This window comes from Aotus nancymaae, unplaced genomic scaffold, assembly GCF_030222135.1.
Source record: "Aotus nancymaae isolate 86718 unplaced genomic scaffold, 86718_ANA_hifiasm-v0.15.2.pri h1tg000029l, whole genome shotgun sequence".
In the NCBI taxonomy this organism is placed as follows: domain Eukaryota; kingdom Metazoa; phylum Chordata; class Mammalia; order Primates; family Aotidae; genus Aotus; species Aotus nancymaae.
In genome coordinates, this window is record NW_026988442.1 from 81,218,023 (window position 1) to 81,242,252 (window position 24,230).

Consider the following 24,230-nt stretch of genomic DNA (forward strand, 5'->3'; position numbering starts at 1 on the left):
GTCTCGCTGTGTCGCCAGGTTGGAGTGCAATGGCATGATCTTGTCTCACTGCAACCTTGGCCTCCCGGGTTCAAGTGATTCTCCTGCCTTAACCACCCAAGTAGCTGGGACTACAGGCGGACACCACTACACCCAGCTAATTTTTGTATTTTTAGTAGAGATGGGGTTTCACCATGTTGGCCAGGATGGTCTCGATCTCTTGATCTTGTGATCCACCCGCCTCATCCTCCTAAAGTGCTGGGATTACAGGTGTGAACCACCTCGAATGGCCTACTTTTCTTTCTTCTTCTTTTTTTAATGTAAAGAACAATGTTCAGCATGAAAAGGACAAGTAAATGACAAGAGGAAACAGAAATCAAAGATATTTAAGAGCTTAAGAGCACATTCACTTGTTTATAAAACAGAGCTTCACTTTGCAAAGGAGAAAGTTCATCTCTTCCCAAAAGTCTTGGGAAAAAAGAGTGTGCATGGAATGAGATCTTGAAATAGAGATTTAGGAAACTGAAGCCATTTCTAATGACCTCAGTTTTCTCAGGTAAATATATGGAGGCTGGGGCTTTTTAAAATGTGAGGAAAGTTTTATATTGTTGTGAGCAGTGTTTTAGGAGAGTTGAATGAGGTGTCTACAGTGTTTTAATTATAAATAGCAAAATGTTCTAGTTTTACCATTGATATATTCAATTTATGAATAAAATCTTAACTTGATATTTAACAAACCCTTCCTAGATTTGTTTAAATATTTCCTGTGATAGTCATTTAATTTTTTCCAGTTTTTATTTATAATTGCTCAGCTTATTTATGGAGTATAGTTTCTCTTAAAACATGGAATGCTACAGCATTCTAATTGTAGATATATCAAAAATAGTTTTAAATGAAGATTATCTCTGGATTAAAATTTCTCACAGAACTAATTTGCCAAGATTTTGTCTAATTTTTGAAATTTTCTCTTTCTCTATGTAGAGATAGATGATAGATTTGTTGATTGATTTAATTTTGAAACCTTGATAGTGAATTATCATGTCAAAATTAAATGCATACTTACATTATTCGTTAGCAAGATGAACAGAAACCAATATGGTGACTTTATATTGATAAACATGGAAGATGAATTTTGTCAACTTTACGCTTCTCAGAAGACTCGCAGCATAACCTGTTAAGTAAAGCTGAGTTTATTAATTACAGTAGTCAGAAAAGACAACATTTTAAAAGAGTCAGAGTGTCCAGAAGGAGAGGATTAGGGGGAGATATGAATAGGGTTGGAAATCTGGGTTTGAGTAGATACGACTGAACTTTGAATGTGAGGATCTGATTTTTGTTAGGCACATTTCAAGACGTAATAGTTTAGTATTGGTGAACACAGACAGGCAGGAATCTTGAAGTGAGTTGTTTGATAATTGAGCAGTTTACCCTATTTTAGAAGTTTAATGTTTCTAGAAACTAATTTTCAGCCATTTTCTAACCAAAAAGAAAAAGTTTTTTGTTCTTATTTACAGCATTAAGTTCATGGAAAGAATGCCCTAGAACAAATAGTAAAATGATGTGAATGCAGGCTGTCTTTGTTCTTGGTCCTGATAGGTAAGGTGGATGCAGATGTCTCAGTTCTTAATTTCAATACCACACTGAGAACTAAATCAACAATGGTAAATGCTTTATCATCTGCTCTGTGTGGAAGGGGTAAAAAATATAAGGTTGCATTACTTGATAGATTTTAAACTAGAATACTATGTTTCTCTTTTCGTCAGCCAAATTATGGAAAAAAGAATTGGATAGAAATGACAGTAATGATAGTTAGGTATACTGCAGACTGAAAATACATGCTTGGTTCTCAGGGTAGATAAGCCAGACAGTGATTCTATTCTGCTGTACATTTTCATTTAAACAAAAACTGATTGAGTTGAATGTGTGTTCAGAATAATTGGCTCTTAACTGCCAATAAGCTGAAAAGAAGAAAAGATTATTTAATCAAAGCACCCTGTAGATATGCATAATGCCATGTTTTAAGAATGCTTCAAGTACACCTGCCTTAATCTTCCCATGTTAATGCACTTTGGTCATTGATCTAATTCACTCATATTTTATTACTTAATGTTAAACAAAATATATGGTACAACATTCAGAAATGTAGTTCCAGAATGATAGATCACTATTAATCTAGTAGACACTATTAATCTAGTAATAGGAGTTTCAGAACTGGGAATTCCATGAGTGATTATAAATCAAACTGTAAAGTAGGATAAATTTGAGATCCAGAAGACCAGATTATAAAGAACAACAGCAAAAGAAAAAAAAAAAAAAAAACACAAGAAAATTGATAAGGGCAGATATTAGTTGCTTTTAAAATAATTCATGTAAAAATCTTTGTTAATTATTAAGCTAGAGAATTACATGTGAATTAAAAAGTTCATCCTATTAATGCAACATTGAGAGTCTAACAGTAAAATTTGCAGGATTGCAGAACTAAAGGTATTTACAAATCTGAATTCTGTTGATTTTTCTCAAGCCCAAATAATTATCCAAGAAAATTGACTTTAAATAAATTAATGTTAACTTAGTCTTTAGTTTTTTTTTTTCTTGAGATGGAGTCTCACTCTGTCACCCAGGCTGGAGTGCAGTGGTGTGATCTCAGCTTACTGCAACCTTCGCCTCCTAGGTTCAAGCAATTCTCCTTCCTCAGCCTCCCATGTAGCTGGGACTACAGGTATACGCCACCATGCCTGGCTAATTTTTGTATTTTTAGTAAAGACAGGGTTTCACCATATTGGCCAGGCTGGTCTTGAACTTCTGACCTTGTGATCCACCAGCCTTGGCCTCCCAAAGTGCGAGGATTACAGGCATGAGCCACTGCGCCTGGGCCTGTAGACTTTATATTTTCAAACGAGCTTTACTTCCTTCTACTTTTGTTCTAAGGGAAATAATGACTAATTTTATTTTGACCACCCCTAATAACAACCCATCACTCATTTAAGATTTTTCTTTCACCCTGAGGAACTATGGTGTCACACATTTCTTTTTCTCTTCTCTTGACCAGGAATCACCATTCATACTTAAAATATTCTATGGCTTTTCTTTCTCGCTAACGCACAGACCTCATCTCAATTTAAAATTCCACAGTGTGCTTGTGTAATCACCCAGTGATTTCTTCCTGTCCTCTGCAAAAACCAGTTCACTGAGACCTTGGTATTGCAGTAAAGAAAGAGTTTAAATAAAATGAGATTGGCCATATGGGAGAACTGGAGTTATTATTCAATCACTTTCCCTGAAGTCTTGGAGATCAGGGTTTTTCAAGGTGGGCATGGGACTAGGAAATGGTTGCTGTTGATTGGTTGGGGGGTGCAATCATAAAAGTGTGGAAAGCTGTCCTCGTGCACTAAGTCTGCCTCTAAATGGGAGGTAACAGGACTGGTTGAGTTTTGCATCCTGGTGAGGCCAGTCTGAAAATCATCTCAAAAGACCGATCGTAGGTTCTACAATAGTAATGTTATCTATAAAAGCAACTGGGAGAATTACAAATCTTGTGACCTCTGGCCACATGACTTTTGAGCAGTAAAAGATTGTAGAAACAACAGCTACATTTTAGCAGAATTCAGGCTTTCACAATTTCAGTTTTGTGTCCTTTCATTAGTATTACAAGGGTGATTTCTACTCCTGAACAAGAAGGTGATGAGATTTAGGGAGGGATTATTAATATTTTTGTTTCAAAGGTAAATTATAAACTATGTTTCATACATGGTTAGTTTGGCCAATATTCAAGAATGAGTGTAGACAGCCAGCCTATGAGCCTAAAAGCAAGATGGAGTCAGCCATGTTAGATTTCTTTCACTATCATGATCTTTGCAAAGATGTTTTTGCCTGCCTCTTGGGAGAAAAACTACTTGAGTGTTTTGTTTTGTTTTGCTCTATTTTTCTCCATGATGCAATGGAAAAGGGAAATTTATTTTCTCTTAATTTATTGAGAAAGTATTGTAAGGATGATTTTGTTAGGGTATGCTATTTGGCTCTTGCTAATCCAGGATGATATATGTTCATCAAAATCCAGAAGTGGTCCAGAGATGAGAATATTTTAAAAAAATTCAAAGAGGGAATAGAAGTTAGAACTCAAAGTTGAGGTTGGACTATTGAGTGAGCAGCAGGACAGGTCAAATCAACTGGCAAGACCAAATGAGCATTGCAGATGATTGGTGTTGCTGTTGAGACATGATCATAAATATGGATGATGAATAAAAAGGAAAGAGAAGAGAGGAAAAGAATATAAATCAAATAAACGTTTATTGTTTATGTAAATCTACTATTTGTTCTGCATCAATAGAATGGACAACAGGTAGGCTGGGCACAGTGGCTCATGCCTGTAATCCCAGCACTTTGGGAGGCCAAGGCGGGTGGATCACGAGGTCAAGAGATCAAGACCATCCCGGCCAACATGGTGAAACCCTATCTCTACTAAAATTACAAAAATTAGCCGGGTGTGGTGGTGTGCACCTGTAGTTCCAGCTGCTCAGGAGGCTAGGGCAGGAGAATTGCTCGAACCTGGGAGGCAGAGGTTGCAGTAAGCTGAGATTGTGCTACTACACTCCAGTGTGGTGACAGAGTGAGACTCTATCTCAAAAATAAGTAAATAAATAAATAAACAAGAGAGGACAACAGGTAAAGTTAATGATAAAACAAAAGCAAGAACTCAATTCCTTTTTAGCTGATAACAGAAGTTCAGAAGGTGATACAAGGCCTTAGTTTAGAGATCATATAGAACTATCAGTTCATACAGCCAGCCTCAGGGAGTAACTGGGAAATCCCTTCTTTATCTCCTCACACTCATCCTCTATTAAAAGGCCATTTGTGTTTCCCTGTTTCCCAGGCTACAGTTCCAACATGTCACTGTTCCCATGTGACTAAGGTCAAGAAGAACTACTGGCCTTCTGTGTTATTTTTGACTGTAATAGGAGGGTCATATTGGACTATGTCTTTTGAGTTAGATACTGAAGAAAACAAACTTTAGTTTTGCTGCTATTGCTTGCTTCTGGTCATATACATTGTAGGTGTAACAATTAATAATATTTAAATAATGAGAGAAGAGGTCAGAAAATCTCGTTTGGCCAAAAGTGTCAGATACTTTTTCATGTGTTTTTGCTGATAATCTTCATAACTTCAAACTGGATAAAAATATTATCATTTGAAAAGAGAACACATTCAAAACTACTTTTATGTGACTATCTTCTCTTTTAAACCTAATATATATATAAAAATATATAATATATATAAATATATTACCTTTTACCTTATATATATATGTTTATCTTCACAACTCATCATCTAGTCCTTGTTTTCTAAGTTTGTAAGTGAAGACATTCAGTTTCTGAAAGAGCGTAACTTATATACCTTCATTCACTATGAGTAGTGAATCTAATCTCTATTAATATCACCTTTCTTCCAAGAATGAACAGGAGATTAGGGATGTGCAACACCATGGAAAAGGCTAGAATTAGGTAAAACTGGATAAAAATATTATCATTTGAAAAGAGAACATTTTCAAAACTACTTTTATGTGACTATCTCTCTTTTAACTAATATATATAATATATATATTATTACATATAATATATATATTATTATATAATATATATTAATATAATAATATATAAATATATTACCTTTTACCCTATATATAATATAATATATAAATATATTACCTTTTACCATATATATAATTATATACATATATATATGGTAATATATATAATTACATATGGAATTATATTATATACTAATATATATTATATATGGTATTATGTTATATATAATATATATGGTTTATATATGATGGTATATATATTACCATATATAATATAATATATGGTATTATATTATATATTATTATATTATATTGTATTATCTATGGTATAATATATATTAATATATTATATTATATGGTATTATATATGGTATATTATATATTAATATTATATTATATATTACCTTTTACCTTATATATTTATATATTATATATATTAATTATATATATACGGTGAAAGTAAATATATTATCTTTCACCATATATATTTAAATAAAGTAAATATATATTTACTTTCACCATATATATATAATCAATATATATAATATATAAATCTATAAGGTAAAAGGTAATATATTTATATATTATGTATGTTAATTATAATATATACTAATATGTTTATATATATTACATATATATTAGGTAAATATATATAATTAATAATATATAAATATATTTACCTAATAGGTAAATATATATATCTATATTACCATTTACCTAATATATGTTATATATATATAACATATATTACATATATATATAACCTTTTAATATAGAATATGTATTATATATATATTAGGTAAATGGTAATATAGATATATATATATTACCTTTTACCTAATATATATAAAATATATATATAAATATATTTACCTAATATATATATATCCTGAGTATCCTAATATCCTGTCAGTTTTTCCTCAAGTTAGTATTCTCAGTCTGAGATGTTGTTGTTTTAATTTTCTAACAAATATGGCTAAACTTACCTCAAAAATATGTAAAAGCAATTATCTGAAAGAAATGCAGTTATTTAAAAAGAAAACATAACTTTTCTAGAGTTGAAAAAGTTGATTTATTAATATAGTAGTAGCCTCAGTGATTTTGATCTGCAATTATGCAAGCCATATTAAATACCACAGACAAAATCACAACCCAAAAGAGAATTAAAGAAGCTGCATAGAAATGCAGTGGGAGTAGAAGAATTGGATCCATTAATAGTTCTGCATGAAGGTGATTCAATCTGAGGAGACTTAGAACAGTGAAGAGTTACAGTCGACTGACAGCACTTTTAAGTCAAAATACTGGATCATCATCATTAATGGCTTACTTGAGAGACTGGAGGCATTTCTCTTTGCCCATTTTTTGTCACCACAGAATGTGTAGCAGATTGCCCACATTTTAATTAATTTTCATTTGTTAAACCATGAAAATTAACCCCTTGTTCATTGCACAACGGACCATGTGTTAGGTGGGCTTCCTGATCTTTCAAGAGAATGAATGCCAAGTACAGAAATCTGCTTGGGTTATTGAAGGCTAAAAAAGATTGTTCCAATGTGTCTGTTTATTATGCACGTTTTCTCCCCTACAGTTATTATATTACCTAGTCAATCTATTTGTCAATTGTTAATATCTTTGTTGTTGCAGATACAGATGTGGTGTATAAAAGCGAGAATGGACATGTCATTAAACTGAATATAGAAACAAATGCTACCACATTATTATTGGAAAACACAACTTTTGTAAGTAATGAATAATTAATTACTTTATGCATTTTAGTACTGTTTAGAAAGCTCTCTAGGTGTACATAACTTTCTATTCTTCAGCTCCAGCACTTGTAAACCATTTTAGGTAAAAAGCTGGGGCTGGAATATCATGAGAATTGGTTAATCTATTGATAGAAAATACCCCGTGACTGTCTGCTTCATTTTCTCCCCATTTACTCTTGTTAGTAATTGGAGAATTATTTCCATAAATAGTAGTTGCTTAGAAAGAATACTTTTTCCCAATATTTTATATATAACATTAGTTATATAAATGCCAAGGTTAAAAAAAATGGTTAGTCTATCCTTATTTATTATTAACTTTCTTTTCTCCTTTACTTATTATTCTTTCTGACTTCTTTCTAGTTTTGTTGTTTTCAGGATCATATGGAAAGGCTTTCTAAAGCTGCTTTTCAGCTGAGGTTGATGTATTTTACTTTTAGAATTTAGGATTTTATCATCAGTATCGTTTTACTTCTTTTGTATCACTGTTTAGCCAACATTGTTTAAATGACTAAATATATTTACATTGGTCATAATATGGGCTTTGTCTTTCTGAAAAATCTAGTACCCTAAGGTTAGGAGACTTAGCTATGTTTACCTATTTAGTAAGCGATAATGAATTACTATTGCAAATATTGAAACTCTAGCTACCCAACACCAATGAAAAATAGTACAGTTATTTACTCACTATTTTATTGTAATTAAAGTTTCAGTAGACTGCCAATTAGGTGAATTCACGTAATACAGACAAAATATAGTACAAGGTCTCAGAAAAACCTCCATAAAATGAAACAATAAGCAAAATCATGGACTACTTTAACAAATGGATTCCTACTTGTACATTTAAAATAAACTTTTAATCTTCATATTTAGTATGAAATGGCCTTATGGAAGAGATGGACTAAAAACTTTCTGTTTAGTATTTTTACATATTAAGGAGAAAATGTCATTACAATTATTAAGTGATTATACATGTATATCCGTTAGGCTAAACTTAACCAGTCAACTAATGTACATTAATAATGAGATCATCAATGAGAAGAAAATAACGACATTTTTGTTTTTCAAGTAATTTACAGGGAATCAAAGAATAGCTATTCTGTGTGCAACTCTTTGTGTTATTCAAGGGATGTTAAGGATATATACAGCAGATGGCTTACTTTCTAAGAATGTGGATTTTCTTTGAGTGATAATACTAACCCTTACGGAGAATTTTAATAAACAGTATAGAACAGTATTTACTATTTCTTCAGTGGATGGTTCTCTGGGATACCAGGAAAGGGGCTAGGAGAATCATTGAGAAATACTGTAAATAGTGAAAAAAGTAGCCCTTATTAAGAAGATAGGATAGGAGGCAGAATTCAGGAAGCAATAATGATGAGAAGGTATGATAATAATATACGGATTAAAGTAAGAATGAATGGATTTTCCATAAAATTAGTTTGAGGAACAAAAATTGAGTGCATTTTAATTTCTGCTTTCCTTTTTCATAAAGTAACATAATATTTTGGAGCTTCTAGGCCCTCAGTAGCCAAGCATTCCGGTTAGATATACTCAGTACATGAATTATTCTATTATGTGTCTGTTCCTTATTAAATACTCTTTCACACAATTCAATGAAGTTTTCCCCCATCACTAATTATGTTTTTGTTTTCCATTATTTATTCATTACTTTTTAAATCTTCCGTGGTACATCAAAAAAGAAAGCAAAGCGAATAAAACTTTTGGATTATGATTCCGTTATCTCAATTCTTTTGTTGGTGCTACACACCGCCACCATGTCCTATCATTGTGGTTTTCTCCATGTGCTAATTAATGCTGTTTATCTTTGTGCTTTTGTGTTATATCTTTTTAATCCTTTTGGGTTTTCTTTCTGTTCTCCTCTTTGCTGGCCATGACTCTTAATTACCACAGAGTCATATTTAACAAATATTCTAATTTACTGGTCTTCTAAGATTCATAGGCTCCCTAAGGACTTTTATGTCACAATACAGATGATTAAGCAATTTATAAGTCCTAGAGGTGTATACATTCAATATGGGGGCAGGTGTCAGGGGAGTGGAAGGTTGTATCAATTTGCACCAGTTACTCAAAACTGAGAACAAAAATAGGAATTACCATAATTCCAGATGATTTCAAAGGAGCTTAATTGTTTTCTCCTAACTTCAAGATGGCATTGTTTAATACACTTACGTTTTTAAAGTTAACATTAGGCTAAAACCTGGATTTAATGTCTCTTCCAGGAAACTCTGTTGAAAAATATAGTTTATTGAAACATACTGCTGTTTTTTTCTGTGAGCAATTATCATTATTTTAATTACAATAATAATTGATTGGATCAGATCAGTGTAGAAAACTTTGAAATGAAAGTATGACAAGTCTTTTGAGAAAATAAATATACTATTGATAAAAATGTCATAACAGAATGGTCTGTTCTATAATAGGACATATTATGCTAAAATATGACTACAAATTTGTTTTAAAAATTAAGATAATTTAACATCATATTATCACTTTTCAACTTAAACACATTTTAAATATGATTACTGTGTATTTTTGGTTATGTAATTATGGTTAGCTGACTCTATGATTAAAATAAATATTGAGCATAGTTGTCAAATAAATTTGACAAATAAAAAATACTTTTTTAAATGAAATAATTGTGTTAAGGCATTCTTTTGGGTTGAAGGTAGGTGGATTTCTAATGAAAGGAGGAAGTTAAAGGGCATATAGCTTTTGAATTAGAGGATGGGAAGTAAGCGATTTAGCCTCAAAATTGCTCTTTATAATTTCTAAGTGTTTGGAAATGTTATCTCTTAGAGCCAGAACTATTTTAAACAAAAGCTCATTCACAATGACATAATGAGGAAAGCGTTTTATAAGTATTTGCTGTACTCTTTTCACTGTTAGTAATTTGAATATCACCAGTGGCCTTGGCAGAAAATACCGACAGCCATAAATTGTTTTATCAAATCACTTTTTGAAATTAGAAAGGGGTTGTAAACATGAGTTCAAACCCCATGTGCTTAAGTATAGTTAAAATTTAAAAAATATTTATCTTGTTTGTTTCTTAAGACACAAGGTCTTGCTCTGCTGTCCAGGCTGGAATGCAGCTGTGATTTAAGCAATCATAGCTTACAGCAGCTTCAAACTCCTGGGCTCAAGTGAATCTCCTGCCTCAGCCTCCTGAGTAGTTAGGACCACAGGTGTCTGCCACCAGGCCCAGCTAATTTTTTTAATCATTTTTTTTTTATTTTAGCAATGGGGTCTCCCTATGTTGCCTAGGTTCATCTTCAACTCCTGTCCTCAAGTGATCCTCCTGCTGTGGCCTCCCAAAGCACTGGGTTTACAAGCATGAGTCACAGAGCTTCGCCTCCTAAAATGTAACATATATCTTATGCATTAATATGAAAAGGAATAAGTGAGAGCCAAGAGTCTAATCTGAAATCTCTGAAACTCTATAAACCTGTTTAAATATATGCTATTAAAAATAGCCATAGCACAGGGAGGAAATTAATATATGGCAGCAGAATGATTCCAAGCAAAATGTTACATCTTCTTTGCTCTGTTTATTTTTATATAGGCCATTACAAAATAGTAGGTTTGGAAAGAACTAAGGAAGATTCATTGATTTATCATGCATAGAGACAGCGTCAGCTGGCTTGCGTGTCCTCATAGTGTTTTGGTTTTATTTGTTTGTTGTCTTATTTGTTGTGCCACTGGGTATATGGAGGTGATAGATCCAACTCTGTGAAAGCAAGAAATTCATTATTCAATTTGAGTTTGAGGAAATAGATGTCCTATTAAAAATAACAACAACAATAAACAACACAGTAGAACAAATGAAGAATTACTGAATAAAGGCATCAAAAATTTCAACTCATAAGATTTGAGATGAGGAAAGATTGTCAGAACATTTGATTGTCCATGTGGCCTCACCTTATGGCTAACAGTAATGGATAATTTGTTAATTATTTGTAAGATTTGGTCTTATCAGTATCTGGTGGAATCCAAGTAGTGATGGACATCAGTAGTGTAACTAATATTGATTAATCAGTGAAGCCACTGGAACTGTACATGTGAATGTTGTGTTTTGACAGTATTGTTTCTTTCTTTCTCTAGACCAGTGTTTCCTACTGGGGATGATTTTGCTCCGAGGAGACATTTGTCAGCTCTAGAGACATATTTGATTGTCCTGAATAGATATGAGGGGTTTACTGTGGGAATCTAGTGAGTAGAGGTCAGGAATGTGCATCCTACAATGTGCACGACAGCTCCCACAACAAGACTAACGTAGCCAGAAATGTCAGGAGTGTCAAGTTTGAGAAACTCTGTTCTAGACAGAGATACAAGAGAAATCATGTGATAATTAGAAGGTAGTTTTCTGAGGTAGGAGCAAAGTAGTGACTCTTAAATTGGTAATTTTAAGGAAGAGCTTAAGTTGTGCCTTCCAGCTTCATTAGTTTCAGGTACTTTTCTTCTTTTTAAGGACAACCCTGCAAAGCAGACCAGCATGCCTGAGTAGGATCGTTTGGCCTTGGCTTCCTCTCTTGTGGGTATTGCTGAGTATAAGATAAAAGTGTAACCCAGTTTTCTTATAATTTTTGGAGGATACTTCTGATTGAGACTTTTTTGTTCAGATAAATTAGTATCACTTCCTTGGCTATTGCCAACTTTGTTTTGACTAGGAAGCAATTGTTGCTTTTTAAGATAGAGAATAACTGATGGCTACTAGCAACTTCATCCAGCATGATTGCTTTCATTGGTGCATTGTCCTTATGAATAATTGAATTTTATCATTATTTACTTGGGCATCTCCTTCTCAAAATATTTAGATATTTGTTATATCCACAATATTTATTTTAAAAATGATAATTATGTTTATTTAGGTAATTTCCAATTCAGTCATCAAAATAGGATGTAACATTGATGTACATTCAGGGAAACAAATGGAATAGTACATGTTTCAGCAAAAATTGGACACTTTCTATATTTATTTAGGGAAGAAAACATTGAATCTACCATAGACATTTAGGCTCTTCAATATATTCTGTAAGTTAAATATATGTGAAAGTGAATTCCAGCATAGTTTTAACCGTGGTGGTCATTAAAACAGGAAAATTAGAAAGAAAATTTGTGACCCTTACCCTGGAAGTGTACTCAGGCACTATTTTAATTAAAAGTGTGGGGAGAAATTGTCTTGCTGCCTCTATGTGTTTGCAAGTATGACAGGATTACCCTGCAGTTTCAAGCAGTTATTCATACAGTTCCCCATAGGTTTAAAGGGCTAAAATTAACTACTACCTATTATTTTTTTTACCCTAAATTACAATTGTGAAGGATCTAGAAATTAGATTCTACTAACTAATTTATTTGTCAGGACAAAGAATCTCAGATGGTATGACCATTTTACTGTCAATGATAATGTCACTAATAAATCTACATCCATAGCCATTTAATTATTATGCATAGTGTTGAATGAGTAAGTCATCCTTGTAAATAAAATTATGAAAGTAATATATAAAGAAAATTAAATATCTAAGTAACATAAAAATAACATAACGAAATTGTTTCCTTCACATAGGAATAAAATTATGACAAAAATAAATTAGATGACACTTGTTTAATTATATGAACTAGAGCTTGGTTCAATCTTGTCTGATAGTTTCTTTGGAGCTGGAGGTATCAGACAGGATGCTAGAAACCAACAGGCAGCTAGATTTATAACAATTGATTGCAATTGTTTTGGAATTTGGCTTCCTGAGAGGTCAGCTCCCTGACTTGTATCCAGGACCAATCAGTCTATTTTGAGCAAGTCGAGGCTCTAGTTTCATACACTTAAACATTTGATGGATATTTCTGCCCTTCATTTTCTTTCTGAATAATTTTATATATTGCTGTCTTGCAGTCATGGAAAGCCAATTAGAAATTTTAAAAAATATTAGTCAAAGGATTCCAAGTTTCAGACAAAAGGAATAAGCTTTTGAGATACACAGCAGGGTGACCAGAGTTAATAATAGTGTATTGTACATTTTCAAATGACTAAGAGTAAATTTCAAATGTCTTACTACAAAAATATAAGTATGTGAGGTGATGAATATGTTAATTAGCTTGATTTAATTATTCCACATTATGTCCATCCTTATATAGCAAAACATCACATTTTACCCCATAAATATATACAATTATAATTTATAAATTAAAAATAATATTGATAAAAAGAAATTTTATAAAATAAATCACTCAGTGTTTTATTAATTTGTGTTATAACAATAAAACAAAATACATTTTCAAGAAATATTTCAAGCTTTTGAAGTTGATAATATAAAAATAATTTTTCCCCTCTTTTGATGTTTCAGAATATTTCAGTCTACACAACTTTGATGATGTAGAACTATGCATTGCTAAAACTTCTGCAGCCTATTCACACTCACAGAATACAGATATTTTAATAGTATATTGGAAATATATTAAATTAATATTTTAGTTTGCTTGTGAAACATGCATGAGCATTCAAGGAAGTTCAAGTTCTGGTAAACATTAAATAATAATGACAGCTTATTATAGAGCTAGAAAGCATTCTCCCTGTCTCCTACTTCAGTTTAAATTAAAAAAAATAAAAAACAACTGAGACCCACAGAAATAAAGAGACTTGCTCAACATATCTAGCGTAGTCTTTGGACTAGAGCAAGCATTCCTTGACGCCTAATCCAGTGGTGTTTTTAATATTACTAGCTGGGAATTCCATTCAAAATACCTTTTAAAGGAATGTAAAAATAAATAACGATCCTTTAGTATTTTACATATAAAAAATTTCTGTGTGTATTTGTGGATTTTTTACATAAACCTTCTAGGAAAGGTGCTTGAATTAAATATACATATGTTTATATGTATTTATGCATATGTTCAAAAAGCAGATAAATATCTATATATAGATCTATTTATATATGCAAGTATTGACCTCTCTATTCTATCAACCAATCCATCAATCCATTCATACTACCAGATAATCAGGAACAAAAGAGTATATAGTGAGTATAAAAGAGAAAAACCGTAAGTGTGGTTTACATGGCTTTTGTTGCCTTAACTTGTCTGAAGTCATCATATTTGTTTTTAACATGTTTTAAATATTGTGATGACTGTAATCTGTGTTGTCATCCTTTTTATCCAGAATTTTTCAATTCTTGTCAAAATACTGACGTGAATAAAGGGAAACAACCTTGAGTGCATTATATACACACACACACACACACACACACACACTCACACACACTACCATCACCAAGCAAGCAGCACCTGTTATTATGAACTACTGCTACTCTATTTCTCTTCTTTCCCCGATGTATCTGGCTGAAATAATCTAGTTTATGTCTGAATTGCTTCTGTTTCTTAAAAACTTGTAGAGATTTTTCCTCCTTTCCATCTTTTTTTTTTTTTTTTTTTGAGATGGAGTTTCGCTCTTGTTACCCAGGCTGGAGTGCAATGGCACGATCTCGGCTCACCGCAACCTCTGCCTCCTGGGTTCAGGCAATTCTCCTACCTCAGCCTCCTGAGTAGCTGGGACTACAGGCGCATGCCACCGTGCCCAGCTAATTTTTGTATTTTTAGTAGAGAAAGGGTTTCACCATGTTGACCAGGATGGTCTCGATCCATTGACCTCGTGATCCACCCGCCTCGGCCTCCCAAAGTACTGGGATTATAGGTGTGAGCCACCACACCCGGCCCCCTCCTTTCCATCTTTATAATGTTTCTGCATCATTATATCTTATTACCATATCAATTTATTTGCCAACTGTTATTTGGATCCCTGTTGTGTGTCAGATAATATTCCAGATTCTGGGGATACAATGGTGAGCAAGACAAGTTTGTCAGACTGACGATAAATGAGCAATCCATTGAAAATACAAGAAAATGTCAGCTAGTATTTAAGTGCCTGTTGAAAAACATAGGATGAAAGCTAGAGAATGATTAGGTGCTTAGGAAAGGCTTACTACGGAGGTAACATTTCAAGGTCCAGTTGAAGAATTGTATGGGTTGCAAGACCAGTAATTACAAAGAACATAGGGTTCAAACTATATAGATCTATTCCAAGATCAGAAAATACATAAGCAGTGGACGTATGTGGAGAATGGTACAAGATGAACTCAATGAGATAACTAGGGGTAAGATTTATGTTGAGTTTTATAGGTCAAGGTTTTATTTTGTGAGCAATAGGTACTTTGAAGAAAGAATAGCTAAGTCATATTTTAAAAGTACACTCTGTCAATTATATGGAGTGCATTTTCTAGGGATACTAAAGTAGAAACTGAGAGACCATTCTGAAGGCTATTGCAATGGTACAAATAAGAGAAGATGCAGGGCTTGAACTACGTACAGGGGTGCTAATGGTAAAAAGTAGGTGGATGGAGGATTTGCTTGGATAAAATAGTTAGGGTTTTGTTGGTTAATTACTTTGAGTCTGTTGGAAATAGAGAGATCAGCATCATCTCCTAGGTTTTAAATTTCATTAAATGGGTAATTCTGTTTTTAATATTTTCCCACAATTTTTGACAATAGAATCTATTTCATGGTTAGATGTTATATGTCTATGTTTATGCATATTTTCTGTATATAACAGTGTAATAGAGGAATTTTTAGAAGACTGGTTGAAAAAATCTTGAAATAAAATTAACAAACATATAATACATAGAATATAGGCATGCAACCCATTATGTCTTGGGGCTTAAAAATATATTGTCTATGATTATTTGATGGAATTACTCCATAATGTTTTATGTGCTTTTTCTGTCCCACCTACTATAATCACAGTTGAAGTGCAATAGAAAGAAAATAGAAGAGCTCCTAACCTCAGGATCTCATGATGTATTAACAGAGACTTGCACTAATCAAATACTTATATATATAAACATTTACAATTTATGACATAGAATAGGTGTGAATAATAGGAATGTAAGAATGAAAGTTAAATATTGCTTTTCCTTTTATTGCTTAATATCCATGTCAGAATTTCTAATGCATTGACTGAATCTGTTTTGAAGAAGTCACAGAAAACTTCCCTAAAGAAATGAAGAGGAGTGGAAATAAGTTGACTAAGCAAGAATATGGCTTGAGCATAGTGGGACAGGCATGAGGCATGAAGCAATAGAAACAAAGAATGCCAGGGTAGTAGGCACAGCACAAGGACGGGGGAAACAGATAAGGTTGGAGAAATAAGTAGTGGCCAGATCATGCAGATCATGGTACTGAATTGTCAAAAACAATCAGATTCGCTTTTGGAAACAAATATCTTCCTGTTGAAGTGATAGAGTACATTATAATAGAAAGTTGTGGCTCAGGAGAGGACAAATAAAGGCATTGTTGGATGACCTAGGCTTGAAATTAAAAGCAAATGGACTTAGGCCATGGCAGCAGACAAGTGAAAGATTTGAATAATAATAAATAAAAAGAACAGAATAAGAATGTAGTGGTTGGGGATGGGGGTTAGAAGGATGTATCAGTGATGATTCTTGAGATTTTGGTTGTATGACTTAATCCAAAGGGGAGTTAACCAGTTAACCATTGATATGGGGAATTCTGGGTGAGAACAAGGTTTAAATGTATGGTTGGATGAAAATATCTGTTAAGCTATATTTAGTAACTAAGTGGGGAAATCATCAAAAGATATTTAGGGTGTCACATTTCTTGATTGAAATGTAAAAATTAAATATTTAAATTAAAAATTGTCTCCACTCCTTAAAAAGGAGCAGAGTTGAGGGCCATATATAATTCTATGGTAGCAGTTTGAAGAACTTCTGAGGTGGTGACATGGATTTGCCTTCCTAGCAATGGTATAAGAGGGGCCTGATTTCTTCACATCTCTACAAAACATGTTCTTCTTACCTATTTGATTTTAGCCATTTTACTGGGTGTAAAGTAGTATCTCCCCATAGCATTTATTTTTATTCTCTTAATTTATTAATGATATTGAGGATCTTTTCATGTGCTTATTGGTTATTTGTTTATCTTTGTTGGAGATTGCTGTTCAAATTTTTTGCCCACTTTTTCATCGAGCTCTTTTCTTTTTATTGTTAAATTGTAACAGTTTTCCATATGTTAAAAATCAAGTTCTTTGTCAGATACATAATTTTCAAACGTTTTCTCCCAGGTATGTTGTCTTTAACTTTCTGGTTGGTGTCTTTGGATGCACAAGATTTAAATGTTGACGATCAAATCTATTTTTTCCTTAGTTTTATATACATTGTTAATTTAGACTAACTTCTTTTTGTGTGTTTGAGAACATAATAGCTTTTTATTCCTATGTTTAGTTCTATGATTCATTTTGAATGGATTTTTTAGTATGATGTGAGGAAGAAAGTCCATATTTATTCTTTGGCATGTAGAAATATGGTTATCCATTTAACATTTTTTAAAAAGATATTTTTTGTGTTGAATAATTTTGGCATCCTTCTCGAATGTCAATTGACAACAAATATATGGTCTTGTCTCAGGACTCTCTGTTCTATTGATCTGTATGTTTATCCTTAGGCCAGTAGTTCAGTCTTGACTATTATAGCTGTATAGTGAGATTTGTAATCAAGACATGTGAGCCCTTGAACTTTGTTCTTCTTTTTTAAAATTGGATTTCTGTGTCCCTTGCATTTCCGTATAAATTTTAAGATTAACTTGTAAAATTCACAAAGTAAAAGGAAACTGAGATTTTCAATAGTGATTATATTGCCTATTAGATCAATTTGAAAAATACTGCTACCTTAACAAGGTTCTGATCTATAGACAATGTCTTTTAATTTATTAAGATCTTTTAAAATTTTTTTTAAATGTGTTATATTTTTCCATCTAAAAATCTTACACTTTTATTGCTAAATTTGTTCCTAGATATTTCATTACTTTTGTGGCAATTATATATGGAACTGTTTACTCCATTTCATCTTTAAATTGTTTGCAGCTAGTATATAGAAATGTAATGATTTTTGTGTATTGATTGCTTATCCTGCCACATTGCTGACTTTGTTTAGTAGTCCAGGCTGTTTATATTCATAAGGGGTATCAGTCTATAGCTTTTTTCCTTTTTCTAATTATGTCTTTGTTTGGTTTTGATATCAAGATAATACTAGCCTAATAGAATAAGTAGCAAATTGTTTCCTCCTTTTATTGTTTTGAAAGTCTGTGAAGGATTTTTTTTTTTAATGTTCTATGGAACTCACCAATGATACCATTATGGCCTAGGCTTTTTTTTACACAGTAAGTTTTAAATTTATTTCATCAATCCTATTCCAAATATATATTTCTTCTCAAATTTATGTCTTTCTAAGACCATCTTGTTTTGATCTAAATAACTGAGTTTGTTGATAAACAATTTTATAGTATCCTGTCATGATATGTTCATTTCTGTAGGGTTGGTACTGATACCTCTTTTTTCATGCCTAATTTTATTAATTTGATTCTTTTTATTTTTTTCTCATCCATCTATCTAGAGGCTTGCCAATTTTATTTTTCTTTTCAAGGAAAAAAAATTTTTATCTTTATTTCTTTTCTCCATTGTTTTTCTACCCTAGATGTCACTTATTTCCGCTCTGATCCTTCTGCTTGCTTGTATTTAGTTTTCTTTTTTTCTAATTACTTTAGGTAGAAGTTTAAGCTATTAATTTGAAATACTACTTTTCTTCTTTCTTCTTCCTTTTTTATTTCTTCTTCTTCTTCTTCTTTTTTTTTTTTTTTTTTGACAGAGTCTTATTCTTTCACCCAGTCTGGAATGTAGTGGCACAATCATATCACACTACAGCCTCAACCTCCCAGGCTCAAGTGATCCTCCCACTTCAGCCTTCTAAGTAGCTGGAACTATAGGTGTGTGCCACCATTCCCAGCTAATTTTTAAAAAAAATTTTTGGAGAACTATAGTCTCACTATGTTTCCTAGGCTGATTTTGACCTTCTGGGTTCAAGTGATCCTCCTGTCTTTGTCTCCCAAATTGTTGGAATTGCAGATGTGAGCCACCGCACAAGGCTTCCTCCCTCTTTTCCTTTCTCCCTCCTTCCCTCCCTCCTGCCCCATTTCCCTTCCTTCCTGCCTGCCTTTCTTTTCTTTTTCTTTCTTTCCTTTTTCAAGGTCTCACTCAGTCACCCAGGCTGGAGTGCAGTGGTATGAGCATGGTTCACTGTAGCCCCAGTCTCCCAGGCTTAAGCAATCCTCCCACCTCAGCCTCCTGAGTAGCTGGGACTACAGGCAAGTGTTACTATGTGTGGCTACATTTTTAATTTTTTGTATAGTTGGTGTCTCACTATGTTGCCCATGCTGGTTTTGAACACCTTACCTCAAGCAATCCTTTCACCTAGGCCTCCCAGGGGAGGATTACAGGTATGAGCCACTGTACCCGGCCTCTGTCTTGTTTCTTTCTTTCTTTTCTTTTCTTTTCTTTCCTTCCTTCTTTTCTTTTCTTTCTTTCTTTCCTTTTTCTTTCTTTCTCTTGCTTTCTTCTTTCCTTCTTTCTTTCTTTTTCTTTTTTCCTCTTTACTTATTTTGCTGTTTCTTGTTCCTAATATAGGTTTTTACAGCTACTAGTAATTTCCCTGTAAGTTCTGTTTTAGCTATATATCACAAATTTTGGTATTATGTGTTATCATTTTCATTCTTCTTGAAGCATTTTTAAATTATTTCTTTGTTATACCTTTCTTGATTGATTGGTTATTTAGGTAACTGTTGTTTAGTAGTATGTACTTGTGAATTTCCCAAATTGCCTTCCATTGTTGATTTTTAATATAATTTTATTTGGTCAAATAATATATTTTTTATAATTTCAATACTTTCCATTCTTTAAGACTTGTTTTATGGCCTAACATATGATCTCACCTAGAGAATATTTCATGTGAACCTCAGAAGTACGTATGTACTTTCTGCTAGCATTTTCCATCTGTAAGACCTTTTTGCTTTATAATGTTATTTGTCTTCTATTTTATTATTGCTATTCTGCCTACTGGTTCTCTCCATTGCTGAAATCAAGGTTTTGAAGTCTCCAACTATTTATTATTAAATTGTTTATTTCCCCTTTCAATTCTGTAAATTTCTATTTCTTATATTTTTGAGCTCTGTTATTTGCATATATATTTATAATTGTTTCATTTTTCAGATAGAATGATTCTTTTATTACTGCATAATTTTTCTCTTTGTCTCTAGTGAGAGTTTTTGCCTTAGAGTGTATTTTGTTTGATGTTAGTGAAGCCACGCTATCCTTGTTTTGTTTACCACTTTCATGGTATACCTTTTTCACCTTTTTATTTTAAACTTATTAGTGTGTTGAATTTAGAATATATCCTTTGTATACATCATATAATTAGATCATTTAAAAAAATTATTCTGTCAACCTCCACATTTTAATTCATGTGTTTATTTTCATTTTATGCAACTTATATTGATCATTTATTTAATAATATTTGTTTTGTGCATATATTATGTCATTTTCGTTTCTCCATTCTTGGATTCCTCACTCCTTTTTTGTTAGATATTTTCTGCTGTATCTTTTATATTTTTTATTGTTTCTTTTTACTATATTTTTTGTAATTTATTTAGCCATTGCCTTGTTATTTACAACTGGCATCCTAATTTAGAATAATGTGCAGATAAAATACTAACTTAATTTCAATGGTATATAAAATTCTTCCAACTTCATTTCATATTTTTCATCCCTTTGTACTATAATTGTCATACAAGTTATATCTTTATATATTATAACTCAATCAATACACTTTTATAATTATTGTTTTTTTGTGCAGCTGTGTTCTAAAACAAGTAGGATAAGAAAGGAGTTACCAGCACCTGTGTTTATGCTGTCTTTCATAATAACTGAAGATACTTTTAGGTCATTTGATTTCTTTATGTGGTTTCATGTTACTATTTATTGTCATTTTATTTCAGCCTGAAGGACTTCCTTTAGTGTTTCCTTAGAGCAGGGCTAAAAGTAACAAACGCTCTTAGATTTTGTTTATTTAGAAATGACAATTAATCTTTCCTTTATGAGAAAAAGTTTAGCTCAATATAGAATTGTTGACAAGTTTTTTCTTTTAATTCTTTGAAGCTTTCAACCTAACCCTTTCCTGGCTTCTGTAGTTTCTTATGAGCAGTGAGCTGTTATTATAATTAAGGGTTTCTAGTATGTGATGGTGAGGGTTTCTTTCTTTTTGTCTAAGTTTTGTCAATTTGACTATGAGGTATCTGTGTAAGGATCTTTTTGAGCAGAATTTTTTTCAGTAGAAACTTCGAATTTTTTGAACTTTTTGAGTATATATATTACATTTTATCAAATTGAGAAGTTTTGAGTCATTTTAAAAAATTTCTTTCCATACAATTTTCCTTTTCTTCTCTATCTGTAGTCTTTATGGTTTTCCTTCTTTTTAAATATTGGCTACGTCTCACACTATACATTATTTATATGTGTCTCTTAAAATAGTAACTTTAAATTATAAATTTAATAGAACATGGTCTAATTATAAACACAAATATTACTCTCAATGCCTTCCATTGACATTTTGTAAAACAAGATAATGAAAACATATATTGTAAAATATAAATATTTATAATATCTGATATCAGATTAATTAGGTACATGTGGTACTTAAATTTATTTTTTAATTAATTAAAATCATATAAGATTAAAAATTCCATCTTTCAGTCACACTAGCCACAAGTGTTCAACAGCAAAATGAAACCAACAGCTACTACATTGGACAGCATAGACATAAAACATTTTCATCGTCACAGAAAGTTCTGTTAGAACTGTCATAGATGTATATATAATAAAAAACTTCCCCTTTTCATCACTCAGTATTCATTTTTGAATGCAGCCATGTAAATATTTGTACCTGTCAAAAATCTCCTTCAGAGATATGTTTGTATGTAACTTCATGGATCTATACATAAGAAATATAATATTCTACAATATATACATTTATATGTATGTATTTGTATGTATATATGTAAGTATATATTTAATTTCAACAGTATGTATGGTCTACACTTTTTATCTACTTAATAATGTATCTTGAAGATATTTTTATATGAACTTTTTGAAAATGAAAAATGTAATTTCACCATAAAGTGTTCTTACATGATGTACTATCACTTGTTTAAATATTTTTCTATCACTTTACTTCTCCAAAACAAACATACACAAACAGCAAAGCAGGCATATTTCAAATATATATGTAGGCTAAATATATACCAGTGTATTGGTGAGTCAAAGAAAGGTCACTGAAATTTATGAGATAGTATCAAATTTCCTTAATCAAAGCCACCAGTAGTACATGTTACTGTCTGTTAGTCCACTCTTCCTGTTCTTGGGTATTGTTGAACATTTTAATTATTTTTGATTTGGGTGATAAAATTAGAGTTTAATCCTTATGTTGATTTGCAATTATTTAATTATGAGCAAGGTTGAGAATCATCTTTTTATATATGTTTTTTGGTGTTTGAATTCCTGTGCTTAAGCCTTTCATATAGGGACTTTGCAAATGGCACTCATGGCAGAAACTTTTTTAAAAAATATTTTTTGCTTAGCCTTAATCTTACTGGAATTATACATTCATTAATATTTGTAAAGTCCAGTGAAAGGATGTTCTGTGTTTCAAATCTCTTAATAAACTTTTATCTGTTTTCATCCAGTCTGAAAGAAGAAGTGAATTAATGAAAAGGAAGAGAGAACAATGGGAATAGTTGTAAATATGTATAATTAACCCATGTAGTTATAAACACATGTTTAATAAAAAGTGGAGGAATCCTGTATCCCATACGAACTGGAAATCTTATCCCTACATTTTCCTTCAGTTTTTAAAAGGAAATAAAATTAATAATGAAAAAATGAACATGCACACTGAACATCTTTTCCAGGCTTAATTCAACCTCTATTTGGAAATCTAAAAACATGCAGAAAAGTGATTTATCTTAGCATTCTACACACTTTACAAAAAAATTGAGGATGTTAGTGAACATTTCTGAGAAAGTGGACAATAAAAGAAAAGACTTTTGGTTTTGGGTCATAAAAATACAAGTTTAGTACATGACAACTCAACTAGTAAATGTCTGCTCAGATCCTAAGCACAGTTGAGATCAGCAGTGTTTGTAGCTGTTCTTGGAAGACAATAAAAGAGAACCTTGTTCTTACGTCAGAATTTGAGATTTGGCTCAGGACATTGAATCCGGAGGTGACTCTTGATTGTTTCTTATTGTCCTTGTCACTAAATTTGACTTTATTTTATAGGCCTTCTTTCTTTCCCCAACTAACCAAAAAGTGCCACCAGGGATATAAATCTGAAATTATTCTTTTCCTTTTTTTTGTTATTTGCTTTGGCATGGAAGGGTCATTTATGATATCTCTGCTTATCAAAAGAATACTGACAAATGATCAGGAAACAGCAAATCAATCCATTATTATGAGTCCCAAACATGAGGTGTAGTTACACCCATTAATATATTCAAGAAATACTCATATTCATATTCTAAGCTGAAAACCCAACTCTTGTTATTTTTGTCCTTATATTTTTTGTTGCTTGGATCCTGTATCTGTTATTATCAGACATGTTAAAATTAGAGGACAGAGATATTTTAGCATACCAATATGCTAAGTTGTAAATTATAAAGACTTAATGAAAAGTATTAGTTAATTTAGAAAATGTTAATGTAATTAATATGCAAAAACTCTTCCAAATCAACTGAAAATGAACACAAAATATAAATGGACTTTTAATCAAAAAATTATTGTTGATAAAAAATTAAAAGATGCTTGACATAATTCATACATAATTTATAACCAGGAGTATTTATCAACAAGAATATAGTATTTTTCACATATACTGTTGGCAAAGCTTAATCTTGATGTTACCATATATTGGAAAGACTGTGGAATAACAGAGCCTCTAACT

At 31.9% G+C, this 24,230-nt stretch overlaps 1 protein-coding gene across 3 annotated transcripts in view; it reads left to right on the forward strand.

The window, feature by feature from the left end:
* DPP10 (dipeptidyl peptidase like 10) overlaps positions 1–24,230 on the forward strand; it is a 1,408,189-nt gene that overhangs the window by 1,066,673 nt on the left and 317,286 nt on the right. For all 3 annotated transcript variants that reach the window (XM_064382830.1, XM_064382829.1, XM_064382831.1), the window contains exon 4: positions 7,208–7,302. In XM_064382830.1, coding sequence (XP_064238900.1) covers positions 7,208–7,302 — 95 coding nt within the window. The remainder of the gene's footprint in view (positions 1–7,207; positions 7,303–24,230) is intronic.